Here is a 26,369-nt window from a genome sequence, read left to right as displayed (position 1 = left end):
AAGACCACATTGGTAAATGAATTCGTCACTAAGTGAGGAGCATACTATAATGGTAGTGGGTATGTGTCAACCATCTCTGATATTATTTTAATGTCATCTTTACACCATTTATAACATTTCTGGTACAGGAGGGCCCCACTTATACGGCGGGTTAGGTTCCAGGCTACCGCCGTAAAGCGGAAACCGCCGTAAAGTGGAACACCCTTTTTTTCCACTTACAAATGCATACAAACACTAGATAAGAAGTTTACACTAACATATATTATGTTAGCAATAGAACCAGGCATCAAAAAACAATAAAAAAGTACAATACACACACAGTGCACTCATTACTTACCTTAAAATATTTATAGTCTTAATCTAGGGTGAGACAAGCAGTGTTTATTGTAAGAAATCAAGTGTGGTATGTATGGTAGTCAGCCAGGCTACCATACCAGGCCAACCCACCCACACATACTATTCTATGATATTTAAGCATCCCAGAGTGATAAAATGTATATACAGTTCACTCATTACTTACCTTAAAATATAGGGTGAGATGAGTAGTATTTATTGTAAAAAATCAAGTGTGGTATGTATGGTAGTCAGCCAGGCTACCATACCAGAGAGAAAGAATGAGTGCATGAGAGAGGACAGGCGCAGAGTTATGTAAACAAACCAGGCGAAGGTAAGTTTTGTAAACAGTGTACACGTCTGGTTTGAGTACAAGTTACATTGTGTACAGGTTGTCTCTACATTGATACGGTAGAATAAATAAAGAAGAACACTCCCATTCTCATGTAACATCATTTTGAGAAGAAATGATGCTCTGAGTGAAGGCAATGGAAGTAAGTCACTCTGACTTTTTTGGGTTATCCTAGGTTCTCTACACATATGTTATGTATTTATGTTATGTATCGTGTTTATTATATAATTTTGAAAAAAATATCACGGATGGATTAATGAAAATGTGTATATTAACGTAATATACAACATTTAATGATACACCGAGCTCAGACAGCGTAAACAAACAAACAAACTGAACAGGTTGTGGACGATCACTCGGTCAGGCGAAATAGACGGTATTAATACGTGTCCAGTTTTAGTTCATTCATGTACATTTGTAAGAGTTTGTGAAACTTTTACCTTATAATATTTTTATTATTATTATAATAATTAAATCACGAAACAAATACTCTTACACTGTGTACAAGTTAGTACAGAATTATAGCTATAAAGTGAAGGCATACGAAAGGAATATTTTTCTACAGTTATCCCTAGTAACAGGTGACGGGCTAGAGAAAACATAATTCTTCCGACACTTCTACAAACCGTTTGGTAAACATCTCTTATATATTTGTATAAATTTTTATACTGTGGGTGCATGTATCATGTTTGTGTGTTACATAATGTGTTTCTTATATAATTTTGAAAAAAATATCATAGATAGATTAAGGGAAATGTCTATATTAACGTAATATGCGACATTAATGCGCCCAAGAGATTATTATTATTACTATTATTATTATTATTATTATTATTATTGCTGCATCAAGAGTAGAGAGACTCTTAGTGATTTTAATGTGTACCTACATGCCAGCACAGTGTGTAAGTTCATTTAGGTACAGGTGTACACAAGTTTAATTATCAAGTACAATACATATAAAATATACAATAACTTTAAAACACTTGAAATTTTGGAAAGTTTCCAGACATAATAAGGAGATGTGCTCAGGGAGAATGTAAACAAACTCGGTGGGCCGCTGTGACCGTATTAGAAAGACAGGTGGAGGGAGCCGTATAGCGAGTTTTGGTCATAATTTGAAATGTCCGTATTAGCGGAACGCCGTAAAGCGAAACGCCGTAAAGCGGGGCCCTGCTGTATATTTTTAAATGTTTATACAGTAGTGTACTGTATACTGTAATAAACAGAATAAAAGAAATCAGCTCTTATATACACCTACCATTCGACTTACGACCGAGTTCGGTTCCGAGAAACCGGTCGTAAGTCGAACTTTACTACTGAATATCAACAAAACATTTTTGTAATGACTTTATTTTATTGTTTTATTTTGGTATTTCATGTTTTACTTTACTTTTTATGCTGGTAGTACTGTATTTTATACTGTAAGGTTTAGGATAAACACTGTGTACAACACAAACAGTTGTTTATTTCCCAGAAATTTGGCATAAAAAACACGGTCGTAAGTCGAGTGGTCGTAAGTCGAGCAGGTCGTAAGTCGGATGGTAGGTGTACATTATTTAGGTATTCATACTTGTCAGAGAGCGTGTCATAAGTCCAAGTTGTCGGTAAACGAGTACATCGCTAAGTGAGGAGAGGCTGTAATGTATATTCTAACCTGCTGGTATTGGTTGTGGTTGAAGATTTTTGTCTTTGATAGTTTGTAGGACATCTCCCTTTAACAGTTTACCATGGGGGCCTCCAGCAGGAACTTGATCAACTGTAAGTCCATATTTCTCTAGTAGAAGACGAACTGAAGGACCAAAGTTCCTGTACAAAAAACAGATCACATCTTGACAATAACTGAAAGGTAATGGGCTTTACACAACACCCTAAAAAAGTTTCATATTGCTGTATATAAATTAAATAAGGTAGGTAGTAGGTTGGTAGACAGCAACCACCCAGGGAGGTACTACTGTCCTGTCAAATGAGTGTAACATGGAAGCCAGTAATTGTTTTACAAGATGGTAGGAGTCCCGATGTCTTTGTTCTGTCTCATAAACATGCAAGATTTCAGGTACCTCTTGCTACATCTACGTACACCTAGTTTACACTACACCTGCATGCAGAAGCATACATATAAACACACCCCTCTCGGGTTTTTTTATTGGGTAATAACAAGCATGTATACACCTGGAGGAGAGAGGAGTGTAGAGGAGAGAGATTTTGGGACATATTAAGCAAGTGTGTAGGAACTTTTGAACCAAGTGAGAGAGTAATTGTGGTAGGGGACCTATATGCTGAAGTAGGAGAAACATTTAGAAAGGGTGTGGTAGTTAAGTTTTGGGTGCCAGATGTAAATGATAATGGGGGGCCCTTTGATTGAGCTTCGTATAGAAAGAGGTTTGGTTATAGGTAATACATATTTTAAGAAAAAGAAGACAGTAGTTTGTGTGGACTACGTATTGGTAGATAAAAGACTGTTGAGTAGACTTCAGGATGTACATGTCTGTAGAGGGGCCACAGATATATCAGATCACTTTTTAGTTGTAGCTACAGTGAGAGTAAAAGGTAGATGGGATACAAGGAAAGTAGAAGCAGCAAGTAAGAGAGGGGTGAAGGTTTATAAACTAGAGGAGGAGGCAGTTAGGGTAAGATATAAACAACTATTGGAGGATAGATGGGCTAGTGAGAGTATAGGCAATGGGGTCGAAGATGTATGGGGTAGGTTTAAAAATGTAGTGTTAGTGTTCAGCAGAAGTTTGTGGTTACAGGAAAATGGGTGCTGGAGGGAAGAAGAGCGAATGATGGAATGATAATGTAAAGAGAGTAGTAAGGGAGAAAAAGTTAGCATATGAGAAGATTCTACAAAGTAGAAGTGATGCAAGGAGGGAAGAGTATATGGAGAGAAAAAGAGAGGTTAAAAGAGTGGTGAGGCAATGTAAAAAGAGAGCAAATGAGAGAGTGGGTGAGATGTTATCAACAAATTTTGTTGAAAATAAGAAAAAAATTTGGAGTGAGATAAATAAGTTGAGGAAGCCCAAGGAATAAATGAATTCGACAGTTAAAAACAGGAGAGGAGAGTTATTAAATGGAGAGTTAGAGGTATTGGGAAGATGGAGGGAATATTTTGAGGAATTGTAAATGTTGACGAAGATAAGGAAGCTGTGATATCGTGTATAGGGCAAGGAGGAATAGCATCTTGTAGGAGTGAGGAAGAGCCAGTTGCGAATGTGGGGAAAGTTCATGAGGCAGCGCATAGAATGAAAGGTGGTAAGGCAGCTGGGATTGATGGGATAAAGATAGAAATGTTAAAAGCAAGTGGGGATATAGTTTTGGAGTGGTTTTTGCTTTTATTTAAAAAAATGTATGGAAGAGGGTAAGGCACATAGGGATTGGCAGAGAGCATGCATAGTTTCACTGTATAAAGGAAAAGGGGACAAAAGAAAGTGCAAAAATGACAGGGGGAATGTCTGTTGAGTATACCTGGTAAAGTGTATGGTAGAGTTATTATTGAAAGAATTAAGAGTAAGATGGAGAGTAAGATAGCAGATGAACAAGGAGGCTTTAGGAAGGGTAGGGGGTGTGTAGGCCAAGTGTTTACAGTGAAACATATAGGTGAACAGTATTTAGATAAGGCTAAAGAGGTTTTTGTGGCATTTATGGATTTGGAAAAGGCATATGACTGGGTGGATAGGGAGGCAATGTGGCAGATGTTGCAAATGTATGGAACAGAGGTAGGTTACTGAAAGCAGAGAATAGTTTTTACAAGGATAGTGAGGCTCAGGTTCGAGTATATAGGAGAGAGGGAAATTATTTCCCAGTAAAAGTAGGCCTTAGACAAGGATGTGTGATGTCACCATGGGTGTTCAATTTATTTATAGATGGGGTTGTAAGAGAAGTGAATGAGGGGGTCTTGGCAAGAGGTATGGGGTTAAAAGAGTGGGAGATGTCACAGTTGCTCTTTGATGATGACACTGCTTTTGGGAGATTCTGAAGAGAAGTTACAGAGGTTGGTGGATGAGTTTGGTAGGGGTATGTAAAAGAAGAAAATTAAAAGTGAATATTGGAAAGAATAAAGTGATGAGGATAACAAAAAGATTAGGTGACAAAAGATTGGATATCAGATTGGAGGGAGAGAGTATGAAGGAAGCGAATGTATTCAGATATTTAGGAGTGGACATGTCAGCAGATGGGTCTATGAAGGATGAGGTAAATCATAGAATTGATGAGGGAAAAAAAGGTGAGTGGTGCACTTAGGAGGCTGTGCAGACAAGAACTTTGTCCATGGAAGCAAAGAAGGAAATGTATGAAAGTACAGTTATACCAGTGCTCTTATGTGGGTGTAAAGCATGGGTGGTGAATGTTGCAACAAGAAGGCTGGAGGCGGTGGAGATGTCATGTCTGAGGGCAATGTGAGGCGTGAATATAATGCAGAGAATTCGTAGTTTGGAAATTAGGAGGAGGTGTGGGATTACCAAAACCATTATCCAGAGGGCTGAGGAGGGGTTGTTGAGGTGGTTCGAACATACAGAGCGAATGGAATGAAACAGAATGACTCTGAGAGTGAATAAATCTGTAATGGAGGGAAGGCAGGGTAGGGGTCAGCCTAGGAAAGGTTGGAGGGAGGGGGATAAAGGAGGTTTTGTGTGCGAGGGGCTTGGACTTCCAGCAAGCATATGTGAGCGTGTTTGATAGGTGTGAATGGAGACAAATGGTTTTTAGGACTTGACTTGCTGTTGGAGTGTGAGAAAAGTAACATTTATGAAGGGATTCAGGGAAACCGGCAGGCCAAACTTGAGTTCTGGAGATGGGAAGTACAGTGTCTGCACTCTGAAGGAGGGGTGTTAATGTTGCAGTTTTATAACTGTAGTGTAAAAGTGCCTCTGGCAAGACAGTGATGCAGTGAATGATTATGAAAGTTTTTCTTTTTTGTGCCAACCCGCCTTGGTGGGAGATGGCCGATGTGTTAATAAAAATAAAATACATAATTCTTGTTCTCGTTTATTTCCTCTTATCTCCATCGGAAAGCAGAACAGAATTCTTCCTCCTTAACCCTTTCAGCTCCAGACACCCAATCTGAATCTTGTCCACAGGGTCCAAGAATTTTCCAAAAGAATTTTTTATTTTTTCTTATGAAATGGTAGAAAATCTTTTACTGAAGGTAATAAAACAAAAAGTACGAAATTTGAGGAAAAATTGACGAAATTACGCTCTCACGAATTCTGCTGCATCAGTGATATTTACGCATCGGCGATTTTGCCCACTTCGACTCCCAATTTAGGCCAATTACATTATTCCAGTTGCCAAATTCTTAGCTATTTTGCTAATATTACTTCTATTTTATCGACTGAGCACAAGATATCACCCAGTCAACTGTTTCAACTACCCAATGAAGTGATCGGAAATTGGTAATTTAGCCAATTTCACACAAATTTCAAAATCTTCCTATTTCAAAATAGGGTCCAGAATAAACAAGAAGGCATTCCTGGCACTAAAATAACATTTCCTCTGTTTATCAGTTACATTTCCAGGCTTTACAAATGAATTTCATTTTGAATTTTTATTCACATAATGAATTTTTATTCATACCAAAAAAACTAAGAATTACTGTTATGCAAAATTGTAATAAAAGTATAAATAATATCAGCACATTCATGAATGCACATCAGGCCCACCAGCTGACCTGTATTGGACATGTGATGTCATTTGCTTACTCTTGAACATCGACAAAAATTTAACATTTCCGCTACTTTGAGCTCAGTTTCAAGCCATTTTCAGTACTATAACCAATGAAAATCATCTCTATTTCTATAATATATCTTCCATTCTATCAAATGAGACCAAGAAACCGTGAATGCAACTGTAAAACAAATGCAGAAAAACACTGCAAAGTTGCTGTTTTAATCCAAAAATACAGTCACACTTTTTTTTCTCATTATGCACTGCGTGCTGCAGGATTTGTTTTATGTGGTGCACACTTACCACATAGATATATTCTCTCATATTTAGGCCCAAATTTACCGCTCACAGCTTATCTGAGTAAGCCGAGCTCATGGTGTAGAACTACGGCTTCGACCCAGGTTTCAAAACCATAGAACTATGGGACAGACCCTCAAAGGGTTAAACCATGCATGTTGTAAGAAGTGACTAACACATCAGGAGCAAGGGTCTAGTAACCCCTTTTCCTGTATACATTACTGAAGTTAAAAAGAGAAACTTTCATTTTTCTTTTCTGGCCACCCTGCTTCAGTGGGATACAGCTGGTTTGTTGGAAGAAGAAGAAATTAAATAAAGAATATATATAACTTACTTATAGGTAGTAGGTTGGTAGACAGCAACCGCCCAGGGAGGTACTACCGTCCTGCCAAGTGAGTGTAATACGAAAGCCTGTAATTGTTTTACATGATGGTAGGATTGCTGGTGTCCTTTTTTCGGTTTCATAAACATGCAAGATTTTAGGTACTTCTTGCTACTTCTACTTTCACTTAGGTCACACTACACATACATGTACAAGCATATATATACACACCCCTTCGGGTTTTCTTCTATTTTCTTTTTAGTTCTTGTTCTTGTTTATTTCCTCTTACCTCCATGGGGAAGTGGAACAGAATTCTTCCTCCGTAAGCCATGCGTGTTGTAAGAGGCGACTAAAATGCCGGGAGCAAGGGGCTAGTGGCCCCTTCTCCTGTATATATTACTAAATTTGAAAGGAGAAACTTTCGTTTTTCCTTTCGTCTCGGTGGGATACGGCCGGTGTTGAAAGAAGACACATCCCTCTGGGTTTTCTTCTATTTTCTTTCTAGTTCTTGTTCTTGTCTATTTCCTCTTATCTCCATGGGGAAGTGGAACAGAATTCTTCCTCCGTAAGCCATACGTGTCGTAAGAAGCGACTAAAATGCTGGGAGCAAGGGGCTAGTAACCCCTTCTCCTGTATATATTACTAAATTTGAAAGGAGAAACTTTCGTTTTTCCTTTTGGGCCACCCTACCTCAGTGGGATATGGCTGGTACATTGAAAGAAAGAAAGAAGAAAGAATATAACCTACTGCCAACGATCCATAAATCACTTGGAATAGACCCATGATTCACTCACACTAACCCCTGCACCCTGACCATAGATAGGCTCAAGTCCATGACAACCCTTTAACCCTTAAACCGTCCAAATGTAGATCTACGTTCACGTGCATAGCGCTCCGAACGTAGATCTAGTTTTTTTTTTTTACGTGCTTTCAAATGGAGATAATAAATGTCGGAGAGCTATGCACGTAAACGTAGATCTACATTTGGATAGTTTAAGGGTTAAAAGTAGAACCACTCTCCCATACCACAACAATGGCCTTGCTGAAGGGGCAGAGGAACAATTCATAATGGTAATAGGTGCCACTAATTCCACCCTGGTGCATGTTAAGAATAATGGAGTGCTACTACTGGAAATGAAAAAGTATATTTAAATCACAGAATATCGAAAAAGTGAGCTGTAATTGTGGAACTTATGAGAGTTTACTGTACTGTATTTTAGAAGGCTGTAATATTTTATGTTTATTTAAAGAAGTAAGTTACGATAAATATTAATGAAAAATAAAGATTAGTATAAAATAATAACTTATTCCCAGGGATTTTAAAAATTATAGTGCATTATACTGCAATATTAATGAACAAGTTTTATAAAGTAAAAAAGGGTTAAAAGAAAAAGGATGAAAAGTCTTTTATCAAGTGACAATTACTTGTCAGCTTTCTTCAACAGGGTAAATGATGTCTTCATCCATCTTTACCTTAAACCTGGAGTAATTTGAGAGCAAAAAAGAATCAAAGTTCATACAGTACTTAAGAAATCGTAATGACACGATTGCAAATAAACCATACCCCCGGCCGGGATTGAACCCGCGGTCATAGAGTCTCAAAACTCCAGCCCGTCGCGTTAGCCACTAGTGGCTAACGCGACGGGCTGGAGTTTTGAGACTCTATGACCGCGGGTTCAATCCCGGCCGGGGGTATGGTTCATACAGTACTAATAGTAAACATTAATTTTGAAGTTGCAAAATATGCCAATAATACTTAAAAAATGGTAATGATTAGTTTTTATATAGCAGTTAACAGTATCTGGATGAAAGGCTCCCAAAAAGTAAGTGGTATGCAGTAATTAATAAACTTTTCTCTCACTCATCCGCACCCATGGCCAGCAGCAACAGAAGCAGGTGTACGAGTAACTGTCACAGGCTGAGCACCAGAAGATGGTATAATCTCTTCCTGAAGAGGCATTTCAACAGTTTTCCAATCCTCTCCTTCTGCTACCATAACTGCAATCAAGGTGCCTACCTTGACATCTTTTGTATCTTCTGCAACCTGGTAAAACAGGAAAATACATTATGCTATACATGCACATTCATCCTACATGACACAGTCTCAATAATTCCAATTCAGCCAATAATACTTTATTTCCTGGTAAAAGTAGCAAAGGCTGGTTGATGAGTTTGGAAGGGTATGTAAAAGAAGGAAGTTAAAAGTGAATATAGGAAAGAGTAAGGTGATGAGGATAATAAAAAATTAGGTAATGGAAGATTGGATATCAGATTGGAGGGAGAGAGTATGGAAGAGGTGAATGTGTTCAGGAATTTGGGAGTGGACGTGTCAACAGATGGGTCTATGAATGATGAGGTGAATCACAGAAGTGATGAGGGGAAAAAGGTGAGTGGTGCACTGAGGAGTCTGTGGAGACAAAGAACTTTATCCACAAAAGCAAAAAAGGGAATGTGTGAGAGTATAGTTATACCAACGCTCTTGTATGGGTGTGAGGCATGGGCTGTGAACGTTGCAACAAGAAGGCTAGAGGGCACTGTGTGGTGTGAATATAATGCAGAAAATCCGTAGTTTGGAGATTAGGAGGTGTGGGATTACCAAAACTATTATCCAGAGGGCTGAGGTGGGGTTACTGAGATGGTTTGGACATGTAGAGAAGCTGGAATGAAATAAAATGACTTCGAGAGTATACAAATCTGTAGTCGAGGGAAGACAGGGTAGGGGTTGGCCTAGGAAAGACTGGAGGGAGGGGGTAAAGGAGGCTTTGTATGCAAGGGGCTTGAACTTCCAGCAACCATGTGTGAGTGTGTTAGACAGGAGCGAATGGAGATAGATGGTTTTTAGGACTTTATGTGCTGTTGGAGTGTAAGCAAGGTAACATTTATGAAGGGATTCAGGGAAACCGGCAAGCCGGACTTGAGTCCTGAAGATGAGAAGTACAGTATCTGCACTCTGAAGGAGGGGTGCTAATGTTGCAGTTTTATAACTGTAGTGCAGACATGCCTCTGGCAAGATAGTGATGGAGCGAATGATGATGAAAGTTTTCTTTTTCGGGCCACCCTGCCTTGTTAATAACACCCTGATGTGTTAATAACAACAAAAAAAACTTCTTCTTTCTTTCAACACACCAGCCGTATCCCACCGAGGCGGGGTGGCTCAAAAGGAAAAACGAAAGTTTCTCCTTTTACATTTAGTAATATACACAGGAGAAGGGGTTACTAGCCCCTTGCTCCAGGCATTTTAGTCGCCTCTTATGACACGCATGACTTACAGAGGAAGAATTCTGTTTCACTTCCCCGTGGAGGTAAGAGGAAATAAACAAGAACAAGAACTAGTAAGAAAAACAGAAGAAAACCCAGAAGGGTGTATATATATATGTTTGTACATGCATGTGTAGTGTGACCTAAGTGTAAGTAGAAGTAGCAAGACGTACCTGAAACCTTGCATGTTCAAGAGACAGAAAAATGGACACCAGCAATCCTACCATCATGTAAAACAATTACAGGCTTTCGTTTTACACTCACTTGGCAGGACGGTAGTACCTCCCTGGGTGGTTGCTGTCTGCCAACCTACTACCTAGAAAAAACAATACTATAAACATACAGTGGACCCCCGCATAACGATTACCTCCGAATGTGACCAATTATGTAAGTGTATTTATGTAAGTGCGTTTGTACGTGTATGTTTGGGGGTCTGAAATGGACTAATCTACTTTACAATATTTCTTATGGGAACAAATTCGGTCAGTACTGGCACCTGAACATACTTCTGGAGTGAAAAAATATCGTTAACCGGGGGTCCACTGTATATTAAATTCTGCCAAAACATATACAATAAAAACATACATCACACTCTTTGTCAATCTTTTGTGGGCATATACAGTAATTTTTTATAAAATCCATTGATAAATGAACTTTGTTATTATACAGCCAAGCACCTAAATATGTACTAACAGAATTCAATCATTTCTATATAAATTTAATTTTTTTCAACACACCAGCTGTATCCTACCGAGGTAGGGTGACCTGAAGAGAAAAATGAAAGTTTTTCTTTTAAAGGAGAAGGGGTTACTAGCCCCTTGCTCCCAGCATTTCAGTCACCTCTTATGACATGCATGACTGATGGAGGAAGAATTCTTTTCCACTTCCACATAGACAATATTGTAAGCATAAAGAGTAGGCTCACTGACACTTCACTCTCATGATGATTACTAGCAAGTAATATATTCTGAAAGGCTATGATGACTATTTTGTAATGTTTGTCTTTGAATCACCAATTACAAAAAAATAAGAAAAAATTATTCACAGGAGATATGTTCCTAAGAGGAACAGGGAATACTAAATTTGTAAAAAACACTTGTTTTACAAGGTTATGGGGAAAAATAAGTCCAAAAATATTTGGCCCAAATACCTATTTAAAGTTATATCTTATGCAACAGGCATTACTACAATGTATGATACACCACTTCATTTATTTTAACATGGTGCATGAAAGGCACTAAGCCTGAGAGGATCACTCAACCCTGCTTGGCAGATCAGACTGCTGGAAAAGAGCAACAAGTACAGCCTCTCCTCACTTAACGGCGGAGTTCCATTCCTAATGCCGTGTCGCTAAACGAGGAGCATACTATAATGGTAGTGGGTTTATGTCAACCATCTTTGATATAGCTTTAATGTCACCCTTGCACCATTTATAACACTTTTAGTATACAGTAGGGCCCCACTTATATGGCAAGTTAGGGTCCAGGCTACTGCCATAAGGTGGAAATCACTGTAAAGTGGAACACCCTTTTTTCCACTTATAAATGCATAAGGATAACCTACGGTCAAAGAGGAGGCCTAGAAACCTGACTGTATCACATTCAGGGATACGGGTGCCATAGAGGTATAAAGGATGATCGGAGATGACAGAGTGTCTAGTGAAAGTAATTTGGTGAGTTTTGGTACTGGAAAATTTAAACCCATGTGTGGTGGCCCAATTGGAAACACGGTCGACCGCATGCTGGAGAGAAACTGTAATGAGGTGACAGTCAGCGCCTGCACAGGCAATAGCGAAGTCATCAACATAGAGTGATGACCAAATATTGGATGGAAGACTAGAGGCCAAATCATTATAGCAAGGAGAAAAATTGTGCTCAGAACACATCCCTGGGGGACACCTTCAGCTTGGATAAAGTCCGGGGAGAGCACATTATTAACCCGAACACAGAAATGTCTGTCAGTTAAAAAGTTCTTAAGGAAGGATGGTAGATTGCCTCAAAGGCCCAAGGAGTGGGCTTGGGCCAAAATATTATACCTCCAAGTTGTGTCATATGCCTTCTCAAGGTCAAAAAATATGGCAATAACTGAGTGGTTATTCACAAAGGCATTACGAACATACGTATCCAAGCGTAGTAAGGGGTCAATGGTAGAACGGCCCTTACGAAAGCCATATTGACGAGTGGAGAGACTGTTGTGTGTCTCTAAATACCACACTAAACGTCTATTTACCAGGCGTTCCATCACTTTGCAAACTGCACTGGTAAGAGCAATGGGACAATAGTGGGAGGCTTCATGTCCCGTTGTACCCGGTTTGCGGAAAGGGAGAACAATGGCAGATTTCCACAGCTGTGGAAGAACTCCTTGTGACCAAATAAGATTGAAAAGGCGTAATAGGACTGCAAGGGCTGACTGACGTAAATGTTGTAGCATATGAATATGAATGGCGTCGGGCCCAGCTGCCGATGATCGGCAAGCTGAAAATGTTGCCTCCAGTTCCTGAAGTGTAAAAGGCACATTATACTGCTCTTCTCTGAGAAAAGAAAAGTCCAAGGGTGCTAACTCTCTGGCAGACTTTGAGGAAAGAAACGAGGGGCATAGATGGAGCCCCTGAGAAATATGGACTGGATGATTGCCAATTTCATTGGCAACATCTAGTGGGTTTGCTATATCAACACCGGCAACCCGCAGAACAGGAGCCGGGTCAGGAGAATATTTACCACTCAGTTTTCGTACTTTTTTCCAGACTGCACTCGTAGAGGAAGCAGAGGTGATGGTGGAGACATAATCTCGCCAGCAAGTGCGTTTAGTGTCATGGATGACAAGGCGAGCGATCGCACGCTTCTGCTTAAAATCAAGAAGTCTCTCTGTGGTTCTATTGTACCGGTACCTGCCCCACGCAGCGTGTTTCAAACGTACTGCACAAGCACAAGCAGGAGACCACCAAGGCATGCATTTCTGAGAATGCCTGCCCGAAGTTTGGGGTATAGAATGAGAAGCTGCGGTTAAAACGGAGGACGAGAAGAGGTGTAAAAGCTCATCAATGGAGGACGAAGAAGGAACCTCACTAAAAACAATTAATTGTGAGTAAAGGTTCCAATTTGCCTGATAAAATTGCCAATGTGGGTTACGAAAAGGTGGTGAATATGAAGGGGAAGTAAGAAGGATTGGGAAATGATCGCTGTCATGTAAATCCGGGAGAACAGACCAGGTGAAGTCTAATGCGGCGGAGGAAGAGCAGACTGAGAGATCGATGCAAGAGAGAGTATGAGTCCGAGGATCAAAATGGGTGTGAGTACCTGTATTTAAAACATGGAGGGGGTGGGTAGCAAGAAAAGCCTCTAACCGAATGCCACGGAAATCACAGTGAGACCCCCCCCCCAGAGGAAATGATGGGCATTAAAATCGCCAAGTAACAGAAGTGGTGGCGGTAATGACGAAACAAGAAAGGCAATATCCGGGATAGATAATGCCCGAAAAGGAGAGAGATACAAAGAACAGAGTGTATACCACCTATGCAAGTGGATACGGGCTGCTGTGTAATGCAGGGAAGTACGAACAAATAGCTAATGGTACGGAATATCAGTGTGTAGAAGAAGGGCACTTTCATTAAAGGTCCCATCAGGAAAAGGATCTGAAGAATACAATAAATTATAGCCTGAGATGGGATAGATAACGGAAGTGTAATTTTGGTTCCTGTAAGCAAACACCAACAGGGGAAAACTGGGAGAGCAACATCTGAAGCTCACCCCAATTACCCCTGAGGCCGCGAATATTCGACTGTAAATAGGCCATGATTGGCAACGATAAAGATACCTGAAGTCCGCAGGTAAGGGTACCTACGGACTAGAAGGGTTAGAAAAGTCCACATGCGGTGGCAAAGGAAAACGTTCAAGTAGCGAAGGAACGGTGCATTGTGAAGAAAGGAGTTGCGCAGATGGAGAAGAGGAAAGAGAAGGAGCAGAGGGTGGATCAGTGTCCATTGATGGTTTGGTCTCTGCAGTATATTCAGAGATTGCTTCAAGTGTTTCGGAGTTCAGAGACGTCGTATGGGAGACAATATTGGAGATGGGAGGAGGAGGAGTTTGAGTAAAGATCGGAGCTGTAATGGACTGTACCAAGGTAGGGGGGGTGGGCGAAAGGGTGAAGGGAACTGGAGGTGTGGGAGGGGACAGAAGAGGCAGAAACCCGGGAGGTGGCAGAAGAGGAAGAAACTTGGGAGGGGACAGGGGAGGAAGGCACAGTACGAGGAGGAGGATGAACCTCCACACTTGTAACGGAGCCAGTGAAAGGGGAAGACCTAGGTACAGAGACTGGGAAGGTAAAATGTGGAGGTGGATGAAGGGAAGGAGGGGTTAAAGGAGATTTGTTGGACCTCTGAGAAGTAGAGGGACGATTGGGAGGAGGTGTCGTACGAGGTCTTGTCGATACCGGGGTTTGTGAGGGAGAACACGAAGAAGTGAGGACAGACTGAGGTGTTGAAGTAGGGACGTCTGAGCCCAGGACAGCAAAAGAATTAGATACAGGAGTGACTATGGGACTGGCAACTGCAGAAGAGGCTGCAGAAGATGGGGGGACGTTTTGAAACACAAGAATAAGAAACACGGGGTAGTCTCCCTTGGAGGCGGAGATGATAAACTGCCATAGCATAAGGGAGACCCTTATGCCTCTTTGAGGCAACGAATTTCCCGCTCATTTAAGTAGACCTGGCAATGGCGAGAGTACGAAGGGTGAGCCTCATGACAATTAAGGCAAGAGGGAGGTCGACTGCAAGATGTATTAGAATGGTCATCGGCACCGCAGACTAGGCATTCGGCTATAGATCTGCAATATTTTGCTGGGTGGCCAAATCGCCAGCAATTCCTACACTGTTGCCGTGTAGGGATCACCTTCCGAACTTGTAACCGATGTCCTGCTACATAAACAGAGGATGAGAGTTCACGGCTGTCAAAAGTTAAACAAGCCACATTGCAAGGGTATCGTCTTCGCCCGCAGGCGGGAAGAACATAAGTGTCTACCTTGAGAATTGGGAGATCTTGGAGTTCCAGCTGTTCGAGAATGTCATTGCCACATGTCTGGAAAGTCTGTTGGACTATGGTATGGGGCAGAATAACAGTACCACTACAAGAATTGAGGGAATGATGTTTTTCGATGGTGATAGGAATAATAGCAATATGTGAAAGAAGAGAAAGATCATGAGCTTGGGTAGAATTCTGGACTGTGATGATGCGCGTACCACTCTTAAGAGCATGAAAGGAAATATCTCTACCAACGTGGCGTAGGAGCGCTTTGCCAATACTATGGTCAGAAAGATAGGCAGTAGAAGAAGTCGGTCGTAAAGTAAAGAATTTAGTTCATTGTGTGGTCCGAAACTGAGTGTGGAGAGGGAGCGCATGACGTGTCGGTCTTTTCCGAGTAGAATGGGAAGGTAACGAAGTAACATCGCAAGGAGATTGTCGTTGGCGTTTAGAAGTGGGACCAGAGTAGGTCCGACGTGGGATGGGCTGGCGATTCGAAAATCGTCGCACCATAGAGGGAGAGGCCGGAAGCATAGTCAAAGGAGAGCGGAGGTCAGACAAATTGAAGGAGTCAGTGGAAGCCCCGGTACCTGAAGCGGGTGAGGAAACAGCACCAGCAAGAGGTATAGGGGCCTTAGGAGTGTCCAAAGAGTGGCCAAAAGACGAGGCGAGGTCAGAACAGGGTGCGGTAACAATAAGGGGCCCGGGGGTAGCGAGGTCATGGATTTGGGACTCCATGGTTAGGTTACTTCTTTCTTTTTGTTTTTAAGAAAAAAAAAGAAAGAAGAAAAGAAAATAAAAATAAAAAAAAAAAAGAATAAAAAAAGGGGGGAGCGGGGAGGGATAGTTCCTAGGAGGAATGAAAGGGCCAGAAATCTCCCTCCGCGCCCAAGAGGACCTCAGGAATCCAAAAGGTGGCTTCTAGAGATACACCCATCGCCCGAAAGACACCCAAAGCCACCCTCCGGGATACCGGAGAGGGATCGGGACATCCCCAGGCGATCCACATCCCACGGCAAACTATGCCACCGCCAAGAACCTCAACGGAATGGGATGGACCCCGGTACCCTTCCCCCTACCTATGAACTAGTGTGCCTGTGGGAAAAATCCCAAAGGCCAAAAGGGAAAGGGCAAAAGGGAGGGGTGGGGAGGAGGAGGAGGAGGAAAGGAAAAAGGGGAGGATGGGATAGAGAAGGGGGGATTGGGGGGTAATTAGGTTCGGTCTGAGGAAGGAGACCGACAGGTCTAATTCCTCAGACCAAGAGCCTCTTCACCACGCCAAGGAGACCCCCTTGAAGAGGTGCGTTAATAATAAAATAGAACTTTTTAATATTTGTATTGTTCTTATTACTCTAAGTTATTCATTATTTATTTTTCCATATTTCTGATCAGGTGGAAGGCATTCCCTGACACTATTCATGCTCTCTGCCAATCTCAAACCAAATAATAAAATAGACAACATCTGTATTAAATGTGGCACTTTCAGAGAGGAGGACTGTGTGAGCACAGCAGGGCTCAAGAGATGTTGGAAATAAAGATGTCCCATCTGAAGATACACAGGATAATTTATCAAGATGTGCTGTTTGGTAATGACAACCCGATAAGTCCCACAACAGAGAAGGCCAGACTGGGCACTCACGATGAGATAATCATGAATGAATTTATGTACAGTACAATGCTTAGATGGGAGAGAAGTCTCCCACAAGTGCCAATGATACTAGAAATAAATAAATAAATAAATAAATACTGCCAGAGCTGGGTTAGGACAGGAGGTTGCTAGAAGCAACAACTTGGTTGACCTACCTTTGATATACCTTTGAAGTTTCGAGAGTTTCACTACTCTCAGAGCCCAGCCACGGGCCAGGCTTGTCCGGTGCTTGCCTGGTCAACCAGGTTGTTGCTGCCGGAGGCCCGCTGCCCCACATATCCGCCACAGCCTGGTTGATCTGGCACCTTTGATATGCCTTACCTTTGAAGAGTTTCGAGAGTTTATCTACTCTCTGAGCCTGGCCATGGGCCAGGCTTGTCTGGTGCTTGCCTGGTCAACCAGGCTGTTGCTGCTGGACCTGGTGAAGATACTTGTTCAGTTTCCTGATATCTTCTGGTAAGATGTTGAAAAGTCCAGGGCCATGAATGCTGACACAGCGTTCCCTTATTGTGCCCACTACACCCCTGCTCTTCACTGGGTTTATTTTGCATTTCCTCCCGTATCTCACTCCAGTATGTTATGGCAGTGTGCAGATTTAGGACCAGGCCCTCAAGTACTTTCCAGGTATACATGTATATTATCATGCATCTCTCTCTCCTCTGCTCCGGTGAATACGTGTTCAAGACTTGAAGGCGTTCCCAGTAATTTAGGTGTTTTACTGGCTCAATGTGAGCAGTAAACGATCTCTGTGTTTGTTCCAGCTCAGATATTTCTCCTGTTTTGAATGGGGCCGTCAGCACTGAGCAATATTCTAAATGAGGGAGCACTAGCGATTTGAGGTGTGTTACCATCAGCAATATTTCCCTTGTTTTGAAAGTTCACAATACCCACCCTGTCATCTTCCTGGCTGTCGTGATCTTTGTCTTGTTATGGTCCTTAAAAGAAAGGTAAGCCGACATAACTATTCCCAGGTCTTTTACGTGTTCCTTTCGTTCTATTTGATGACTCTCTTGAGTTTTGTATACATGTATAGTGTTCCTTTTGAGCTCTTCATTCTTTCCATACCAGGCAGTCAACAGGCAGGCAACCAGGCAGTCAACAAAGAAGTATAACTTCAGTTTAAGCTGCAGGGATAGAAAGCACCTCGAAACTAGTCACAGTATGTCGCAGATATATATACTGTAGTGAAAGGGGTCTCAGTAATTCACCCCCAGTAAATAGTGGGGCCTTACTGTTTTCTGAGAAGGTATGATGTCTGACACGTCAGATTGAAGATTAGCTGCCAGCTGGCTTTGTACTTCAAACAGGTTCACTATAAATGATCTAGAATCACCATCTTCAAAACACAAAAATCCAGCTGCAAAAAAAATCACCAATTAATTTTCTACTTCCAAAACTCTATATTTCAGAGTCAAAGTCAAACACAAAATGATGTGAATTCTGTGTCTGCTACAAATTGGTGCCTGTGGAGAGAAAGAAGTACCACAGTAACATCTCTTATTCATAGCTTTATTACTCAGAATTTTTCCAAAGTAGAAAATAAATTTTAATTTAGAATCTCTGAAATGTTGTACATATTTTTTTTACTATGAGTTCTGAATTTCAATCTGGAAAATTACTCTCATTCTGTATTTTCTGTCAAAATAAGAGAGGTGGCTAATTTCTATTACTGTACAGTATTTGGAATATTCTTGTAACTTGGTCAACATGAATTACTCTGAATAAGAGATACATTTCTGTAACACATTTTTATAAAGAAATTCAGGGTAAAATAAAATTAAATCTTGTACAGGTACAGTACAATCCCTCAAATCATGCACCTTGGGAGAAAGACAGACAGAATCCAATTTCAGGATTTTGCAGGTCTGAGGGAGGAAGGAGGGGAGGGAAATAAAGCATGTTACTCTATGACACAGGTCTTGTTCTCTGTACAGATAATGTGGTAGCAAAAGATGTCTGTTTTAGAGAATACAAACAAGAGGTTGAATTTGTCTGATATTGACCCCAAAGCCCCAGCAGTAAGATTTGCATTCCACTTAGAGAAAAGAAGAGAGAATAAAGATTTTATTTCTTTGCAAAGGTTAATGTGTAATTATAATTTTGAGTTGTTAAGTACAAAGAAAGCCACTACCATGTTGAGACATTTCAGGCAGACTAATCCTAGTACATAATAACTACTTAAGTCTAGACAAGATAAGAGTGGAACTTTTTAATAAACCTTTATTTTATCTTATATTTTGGGTCACCCTGCCTCGGTGGGGGACGACCGACTTTTTGAAAAAAAAAAAAAAAAAAATTAGTGTGAGGCAATCATGGAGGAGGTTTATAAGAATAATTATCCTGAAGTTACAAATAATAAAAACAATATTACAATTAATGGTTACAAACAGTAATATTTTATGGATTGGCAGGTGCTTTAATAGACTAGAGGTCATATAATATAATATTTGGGAGAGTTGCTTCAAACTGATTAGAGGTTGTTTTGGTTAGTACTGAGAGATGAGATGATTTTTAAGCAAAGTCCTAAATTTGTATGCAGACAGGAGATCCTTTACCTGTTCAGGTAGTGAACTCCAGATATTTGTGCCCTTTACGTGCACTGCATTTTTGCATAGTGTGAGACTGATACGAGGGAGGTCGAAGAGTGCCTTGTGCCTTGTATTGTGACTGTGTGTTCTGTTGTAGCTATCAAGGAGAGAAATTTAAGCGGAGGGTTTATACTGGAGTTTAATGTTCTGTATATACAGTAGGTACAATAATATGAGTGTATGTCTCATATATTTAGTAGGCTCAGGCCTTTGAAAAGAGGTAGGGTGTGCTGTTTAGCACAGGAGCTGGTAATCATCCACACAGCAGCTTTTTGTTGGTTTATTAAAGGTTTGAGATGGTTGGCTATGGCTGATGCCCAGGCACAAATACCATAGGTGAGGTAGGGATATATTAAAGAATGGTGGCTGGCTGGATGGCGAAACGTCTACGATAGGGATGCCCGGGTGTTGCGCATGTGTCTTAATTTCATCTTGTCGGTATTACATACCATTCTTGTACTACTACTACTACTACCACCACCTCTTCCTGCCTATATATAGCCGTCCTGCTCCACTTCTGGTTAGTGTGACTTTGTCAATGGTCCAAGTTGGACCGAAACGTCGTCATAAGCTTCTCTCTTTTATGTGCGGGTTATTTGTGTATCGTTCCAGTCACGGTATTGTGTCTTTTTTGTTATTTATTAAAGAATGGTATAGGGTAAGGAGTTTCATTTAACCCTTTGAGGGTTGACAGGCCCTCTCAGAAACTCGTTCTCAGGGTCGGCCAAATTTAAAAAAAAAAAATTATTTTTTCTTATGAAAAGATAGAGAATCTTTTCCCGATCATGATGACACGAAAATTATGTGATTTGATGGAAAACTTACGGAATTATGCTCTCGCGAAGTTAGCGGTCACTACGATGTTTATGCATCGGCGATTTTGCCCAATTTGAGCCCCATTTTCGGCCAATTCCTCTGTACTAGTTGACAAAAAACATGAATATTTCGCTAGAACTACATTTTTTCTATTGAATGAGTGCAAGAAACCACCCATTTACCATTTTCAACTATCCAATACAGTGGTCAGAATTTAGCAATTTTGCCAATTTCACACAAATTTCAAAAAATGCCAATTTCCGAATAGGGTCCAGAACAAATAAGAAATACATTCCTGGCACTAAAATGACATTTCTTCTGTTCATTAGTCACGTCTCAAGGCCCCTCTTACATTCTTTTGCTTTCCACTTTGAATTTTTATTCTCACGAAAAATAGAAGATTTACTGTTATGCAGACTACTGCATTAGTGTAAAAAATGATATAAATCATATTGGCGCACTTGCAAAAGAATGTTAGACTCACCAGTTGACGTGTATTGGACGCTTGGCATGATTTGTTTACTTTTGAACTTTGGTAAAAATCGAACATTTCTCCTACTTTGAGCTCAATTTCAAGGTACTTTTCATTGTAAAACCAGTGACAATCATCTCAATTTCTGTGATATGCATTCAATTCTATAAAATGAGACCAAGAAAACTAGAATACAACAATAAATACCATACGAAAATACAGAGCAAAGTCGCTGTTTTATGCCAAAAAAACGGTGAGTTTTTTTTTCTCATTATGCACTGTGCTGCAGGATTTTTTTTATACTGTGCACACTGACCACATAGACCCATTCTTTCATATGGAGGCCTACCAGCCTTTTCCCACGAGATTTGACGGCGCTAGAATTTATGCGTACTAGTACGTCAAAAACCCCTGCGCGTAAGACGTACTAGTACGTCCGAAACCCTCAAAGGGTTAAGAACATAAGAAAGAAGGAACACTGCAACAGGCCTAATGACCCATGTGGAGCAGGTCCATCCCCCCCCCCCCCCGGATTAGCCCAATGACCCCACCCCCGGATTAGCCCAAGGACCCTCCCCCCTGGATTAGCCCAATGACCCACCCACTCAAGGAGCACGGCACCAGACCCAGCAGCACAAGCTAGTCAGGTCCAGCTCACACCCACCCACCCACACCCACTCAGGTATTTGGGATACACAGTGCCGTATCCTGGAAAGGATCCCTACTGATTTGGAAATTTTCTTGGATATATGCTGAATGTGGGAACTGCTGCAATCCACAACTCAACAACCAACCTACCTCATGCAATTTTAACACTTAGAGCAATGTACATGATGCCAAAATCAAATATTAGCAGCACCAAGCCAGGCAATTCATGTGACCTGAACACTTTAAATAACAAAAAGGCACAATACCGTGACTGGAACAATACACAAATAACCTGCACATAGGAGAGGGGATCTTACGACAATGCTTGTAAATGGCCCAAGTTAGACCGAAACGTTGTCGTAAGCTCCCCTCTCCTATGTGTAGGTTGTGTATTGAACACTTTAATCTCATGTCAGTATTGATAACAAGTGTCTTCCCTACTTTTGAACTTAACCCTTAAACGGTCCAAATGTATATACACCTACCATCCGACTTACGACTGAGTTCGGTTCCGAGAAACCGGTCATAAGTCGATATGGTCGTAAGTCAAACTTTACTACTGAGTATCAACAAAACATTTTTGTAATGACTTTATTTTATTGTTTTATTTTGGTATTTCATGTTTTGCTTTACTTTTTATGTTGTTAGTACTGTATTTTATACTGTACAGTTTAGGATAAACACTGTGTACAACACAAATAGTTGTTTGTTTCCCAGAAATTTGGCATAAAAAACACAGTCGTAAGTCGAGTGGTCGTAAGCCGAGCAGGTCGTAAGTCGGATGGTAGGTGTATGTGTTTTTTCAACATCTGAAAGTATGTAAAAGAATGTAGATCTTTTTTGTTTTACATCTGAAAACGTGTAAAAAAAACTTTTATCTATTTTTTTTGTTATATTTGAAAATATGTAAAAGAAAGTAGATCTACTTTTGTAGCACTACGAATTTGAATGTCGATCTGTTTGGACCGTTTAAGGGTTAATGATGCTACACTGGATTATTCTGAATCTGAAATATGAATAGAATGCCCTCCCTCCTTTACTTCTCTTGCCTTCCTTTCATTCTCCATCTTTTACCTCTCTCCTTCCTTTCTTTTAATTCCCTTGCTCACTATCTCTGCACATGTCAACAAAACATGGCACAGAAAGTTTGTAAAATCCAACAGCAGCATGTCTGTTGTCCACAAGCAAGGTATGCATGGGCATGTTTAGTGTATGTAGGACACAGAGAATAAATAAAACTTAATTCAGGTTGAGAAAATAAATTCCAATAAAGAAACTGAGTATATTTAGAGATTTGGAAACAGACATGTCGGCAGGTGGGTCTATGAAAGACAAAGCGGATGACAGAACAGATGAAAAGAAAAAAGGTCTGTGGTGTATTGAGGCACTTGCGGAAAGAAAAAAGTTAATCTACGGAGGCCAAAAAAAAGGGGGGGAGGGGGAGAATATACCAGAAAATTGTGGTACCAACACTTTTATATGGGTTACAGCATGGGTGTTGAACACTGCAGCAAAGGATGAGGCTAGAGGTAATGGAGATATCATGTTTGAGAGCTAAGTGTGGTATGAATATTATATGGAACATTTGGAGCACAGAAACTAGAAGACCATGAGGGTGTATAAATCTAGGGAGAAAGTTAGGAGGGGTAAGGGGGTTATCCTAGGAATGGTTGAAAGGAGGGGGACAAAGGAGAGCAAGTGCAAGGGGCTTGAGCACCCAGCAGGCTTGTGTGAGCATGTTAGATCTGAGTGGAGACAAGTGGTTTTTAATGGATGTGCTGTTGTAGTGTCATCAAGGTAACATTTTAAAAGGGATTAAGGAACAGTGATTGGTCAGAGATGGGAAGGGTAGTGCCTGCATGCTGAAGGAGAGGTGAAGTTGCAATTCAGAAGGTTATCTGAATTGTGATCTCAGCATACTTCTGGTAAGACTATTATTGAATGGATAACAAAAAAAGGCACAATACCGTGACTGGAAAGATACACAAATAACCAGCACATAGAAGAGAGGAGCTTTTGACAATGTTCCGGTCCGACTTGGACCATTTACAAAGTCACACTAACGAAAAGGAGAGGAGGAGAGGTATATATAGGCAGGAGGTGGTAGTAGTAGTGGAGGTAGAAGGTAGTAGTTGTGGGGAAGGTAGTAAGAAGGAGGAGCCTGTCAAATACTAAGAGGAGAACTGCAAGGAAGCTAGGTACCCACAGAGGGTAAGAGCAAGAACAAAGAGGGGGGAAAAATAAATAAATAAATAAAGAAGGAACAAACACACAAGGTAGAAGACAACCCAAAGGAGAAAAAGGAAAGAGGAAAGGGGAAGAGGGAGAAGAAGAAAAAGGAGGAATCAGGCTAAGTTACGGGTGTTCTGAAGTTTCGTTAGTGCGACTTTGTAAATGGTCCAAGTCGGACCGAAATGTCGTTGTAAGCTCCTCTCTTCTACGTGCAGGTTATTTGTGTATTGAATGGATGATAGTGAAAGCATTTCTTTTTTTGGGGGGAGTCACCCTAATTGTTGGAAGATGGCCAATAATGTAAGAGTGATTTTTTGGGATATAACATACTGAGTGTGAGCAAGAATTCAGAAAAACTGGTTAGGCAAATGATGAAGTTCTGTGGGTGGTTTGAATTGAGATGCCCATGCACTTCTGGAAAGGCAGATCAAACACAGACAAAATATACTTAAACATATTTTTATAGACTTTACATCAATACACTACATAATCAGATCCACTCACCAAGATCCTGCACTTAGGAAAGGAACATTATGGTTGTGACTTTACAAAAGTCTAGGATCGACTGAAATGTCATCATAAGGCTCCTCTCCTAAGCGTAGGTTTTTAGTGAATTGTTCCAGCCATGGTACTGTGATTTCTTTTATTCTTCATAATTTGATTCTTCTGCTTCTTTAAAATTATACTACACGTCTGTTAATTGATCTGAAGCTTAAGTGGTATGGTTTGCAGGCACCTAGAGCCACTGAATATTTCCAAACACACTTGATACAGGGTACTTCTTATTTAACTTTTCATGAAGAACCCATCACAAGTTTTCCAGCAGCTTCACTTTTATGAGCAGTATACAGTACTGTATGAAAAATGTTGTCTTGTTACACTACTAGCCATAGTGCTATCTGCAGGCTGCTCTGGCATTAGTATACAATGAGGTAAAAAAATAGGAAAAACAATGAACAGAGAACATTCTTGGTCTTGGTCCAAGGAAGATTGCTTTCTGATTTGAGGGGCAAATTTCAAATGAAATACTGCATTTAAAAAAATATGGTTTTTAATGATTTCTGGATTTGTATGTCTTGGGCTAGATAGAGAGAGAGTACCTGTACCCAGTATGCATGACAATAAATATTACACAAACCTTTAAATAGGTCAGAGAGTATACATGTATTTACTAAACATACCAAAATTTTGGCTAAGATGCCTTCTTCCTCTGTTTCTAAAGAAACAACTGCTTTATCAGTCTGAATGTCACATAATACATCTCCAGGTTGAATAGGGTCTCCTTCCATCTTCAGCCATTTGATTATGGTTCCCTCCATCATGGTGGGAGAAAGTGAGGGCATTTTGATTGGCAATCCCTGCACTGTGGAGAAAACTTAACATAATTTCCACAATTATTAAAATGTCAGATTAGTAGATAAAAGAACAAAATTGTATCACTTACAATTTGGAAAGATACTATACTGTATTTATAACTGACATGCATCCAGAGTGCCTTGACAACTCAAAACTTCTAAATAAAAATAAATTAATACCAGAAAAAAGAATACCTTATACTATTTTATGTACCAGGTATCTGTTAATGTAACATGACATTCCTAACGATGAAAAAAAGTTAAAAAAGGTGGAAACAAATCTGAACACCAAAAAATGTCCTAAAAGATAAAATTAAGGAAATACAGTGGAACCTCGGCTTACGAGTTTAATCTGTTCCTTGACCTTGCTCATATCCCGATCTGCTTGTATGCTGAGTCAATTTTCCTCATTTAAATTAATTGAAATGCCATTAATCAATTCCAGCAGAATTCCTGCTCCAAGGAGGCAGGAATTTGACACTAATATCAATCTACAGCTTATTTATCTATCATAATTCAAATTCAAATTCAAAGTTTATTCTCTATAAAGATTACAATGTTGAATTTACAGAATTTGGTTGTTGTGTGGTTTACATGTAGTTAAATAATGATTACATAGTGTACCACTAGAACGCCTAGCATGGCTAGGCATTTCGGGCAGACGGTCATGTAATATGACATAATAAACAATATAAATAACACAGAAACCTGATATATACTCTAGAATGAATAAAATATGTCATTATGTGACAAGCGGTGGCGGCCATTCCCTACCTCAAGTGGCCGCTTTGTTGTGGGTCAGCGGGGAAGACCTCCCGCCATCCCCTGACACCACCATCCCAGCTTACGTGTTCAGTTCCACTTTTCTCCTACAAGCTAGCTGTGTTTGTGAATTGTGTTTTGATCTTTTAATTACCATATATTGTATCTGCCAAGCAATCATGACACCCAGTAGGCATACCAGTGTTGCTGAATGACTAATGGATTTAAATTAGATAAGTTTAGATTTAGAAAGGACATAGGAAAGTATTGGTTTGGAAATAGGGTAGTTGATGAGTGGAACAGTCTACCTAGTTGGGTTATTGAGGCTAGGACTTTGGGTAGTTTCAAATTTAGGTTGGATAAGTACATGAGTGGGAGGGGTTGGATTTGAGTGAGACTTTCACATCAGAGCTTATTTCTTGGATAGCATTGGAAATTGGGTTGGGCAAATGTTTTGTTAGTGGGATGAATTGTAAAGGACCTGCCTAGTATGGGCCAACAAGCCTGCTGCAGTGTTCCTCCTTTCTTATGTTCTTATGTTATTACTGACTTGACTTACTGACTGACTTACTTACTGACTTGACTTACTGACTGGCTTACTGACTGACTTACT

The 26,369-nt window shown here is 40.4% G+C and overlaps 1 protein-coding gene across 2 annotated transcripts in view; it reads right to left on the bottom strand.

Annotated features, from left to right (window-relative positions):
• The window catches only part of LOC128685378 (pyruvate dehydrogenase protein X component), a 55,506-nt gene that overhangs the window by 21,981 nt on the left and 7,156 nt on the right, over window positions 1-26,369 (bottom strand). For both annotated transcript variants that reach the window (XM_053771887.2, XM_053771886.2), the window contains 3 exons: window positions 24,821-25,002; window positions 8,834-9,006; window positions 2,340-2,491 (listed from right to left, as the gene is read on the bottom strand). In XM_053771887.2, the coding sequence (XP_053627862.2) occupies window positions 2,340-2,491; window positions 8,834-9,006; window positions 24,821-24,982 (487 nt within the window). In that variant the 5' untranslated portion in view covers window positions 24,983-25,002. The remainder of the gene's footprint in view (window positions 1-2,339; window positions 2,492-8,833; window positions 9,007-24,820; window positions 25,003-26,369) is intronic.

The sequence above is a fragment of the Cherax quadricarinatus genome, chromosome 8 (assembly GCF_038502225.1).
Source record: "Cherax quadricarinatus isolate ZL_2023a chromosome 8, ASM3850222v1, whole genome shotgun sequence".
Lineage (NCBI taxonomy): Eukaryota > Metazoa > Arthropoda > Malacostraca > Decapoda > Parastacidae > Cherax > Cherax quadricarinatus.
The sequence above is the reverse complement of the archived record's forward strand: the minus strand, read 5'-3'. Positions and strand labels throughout refer to the sequence as shown.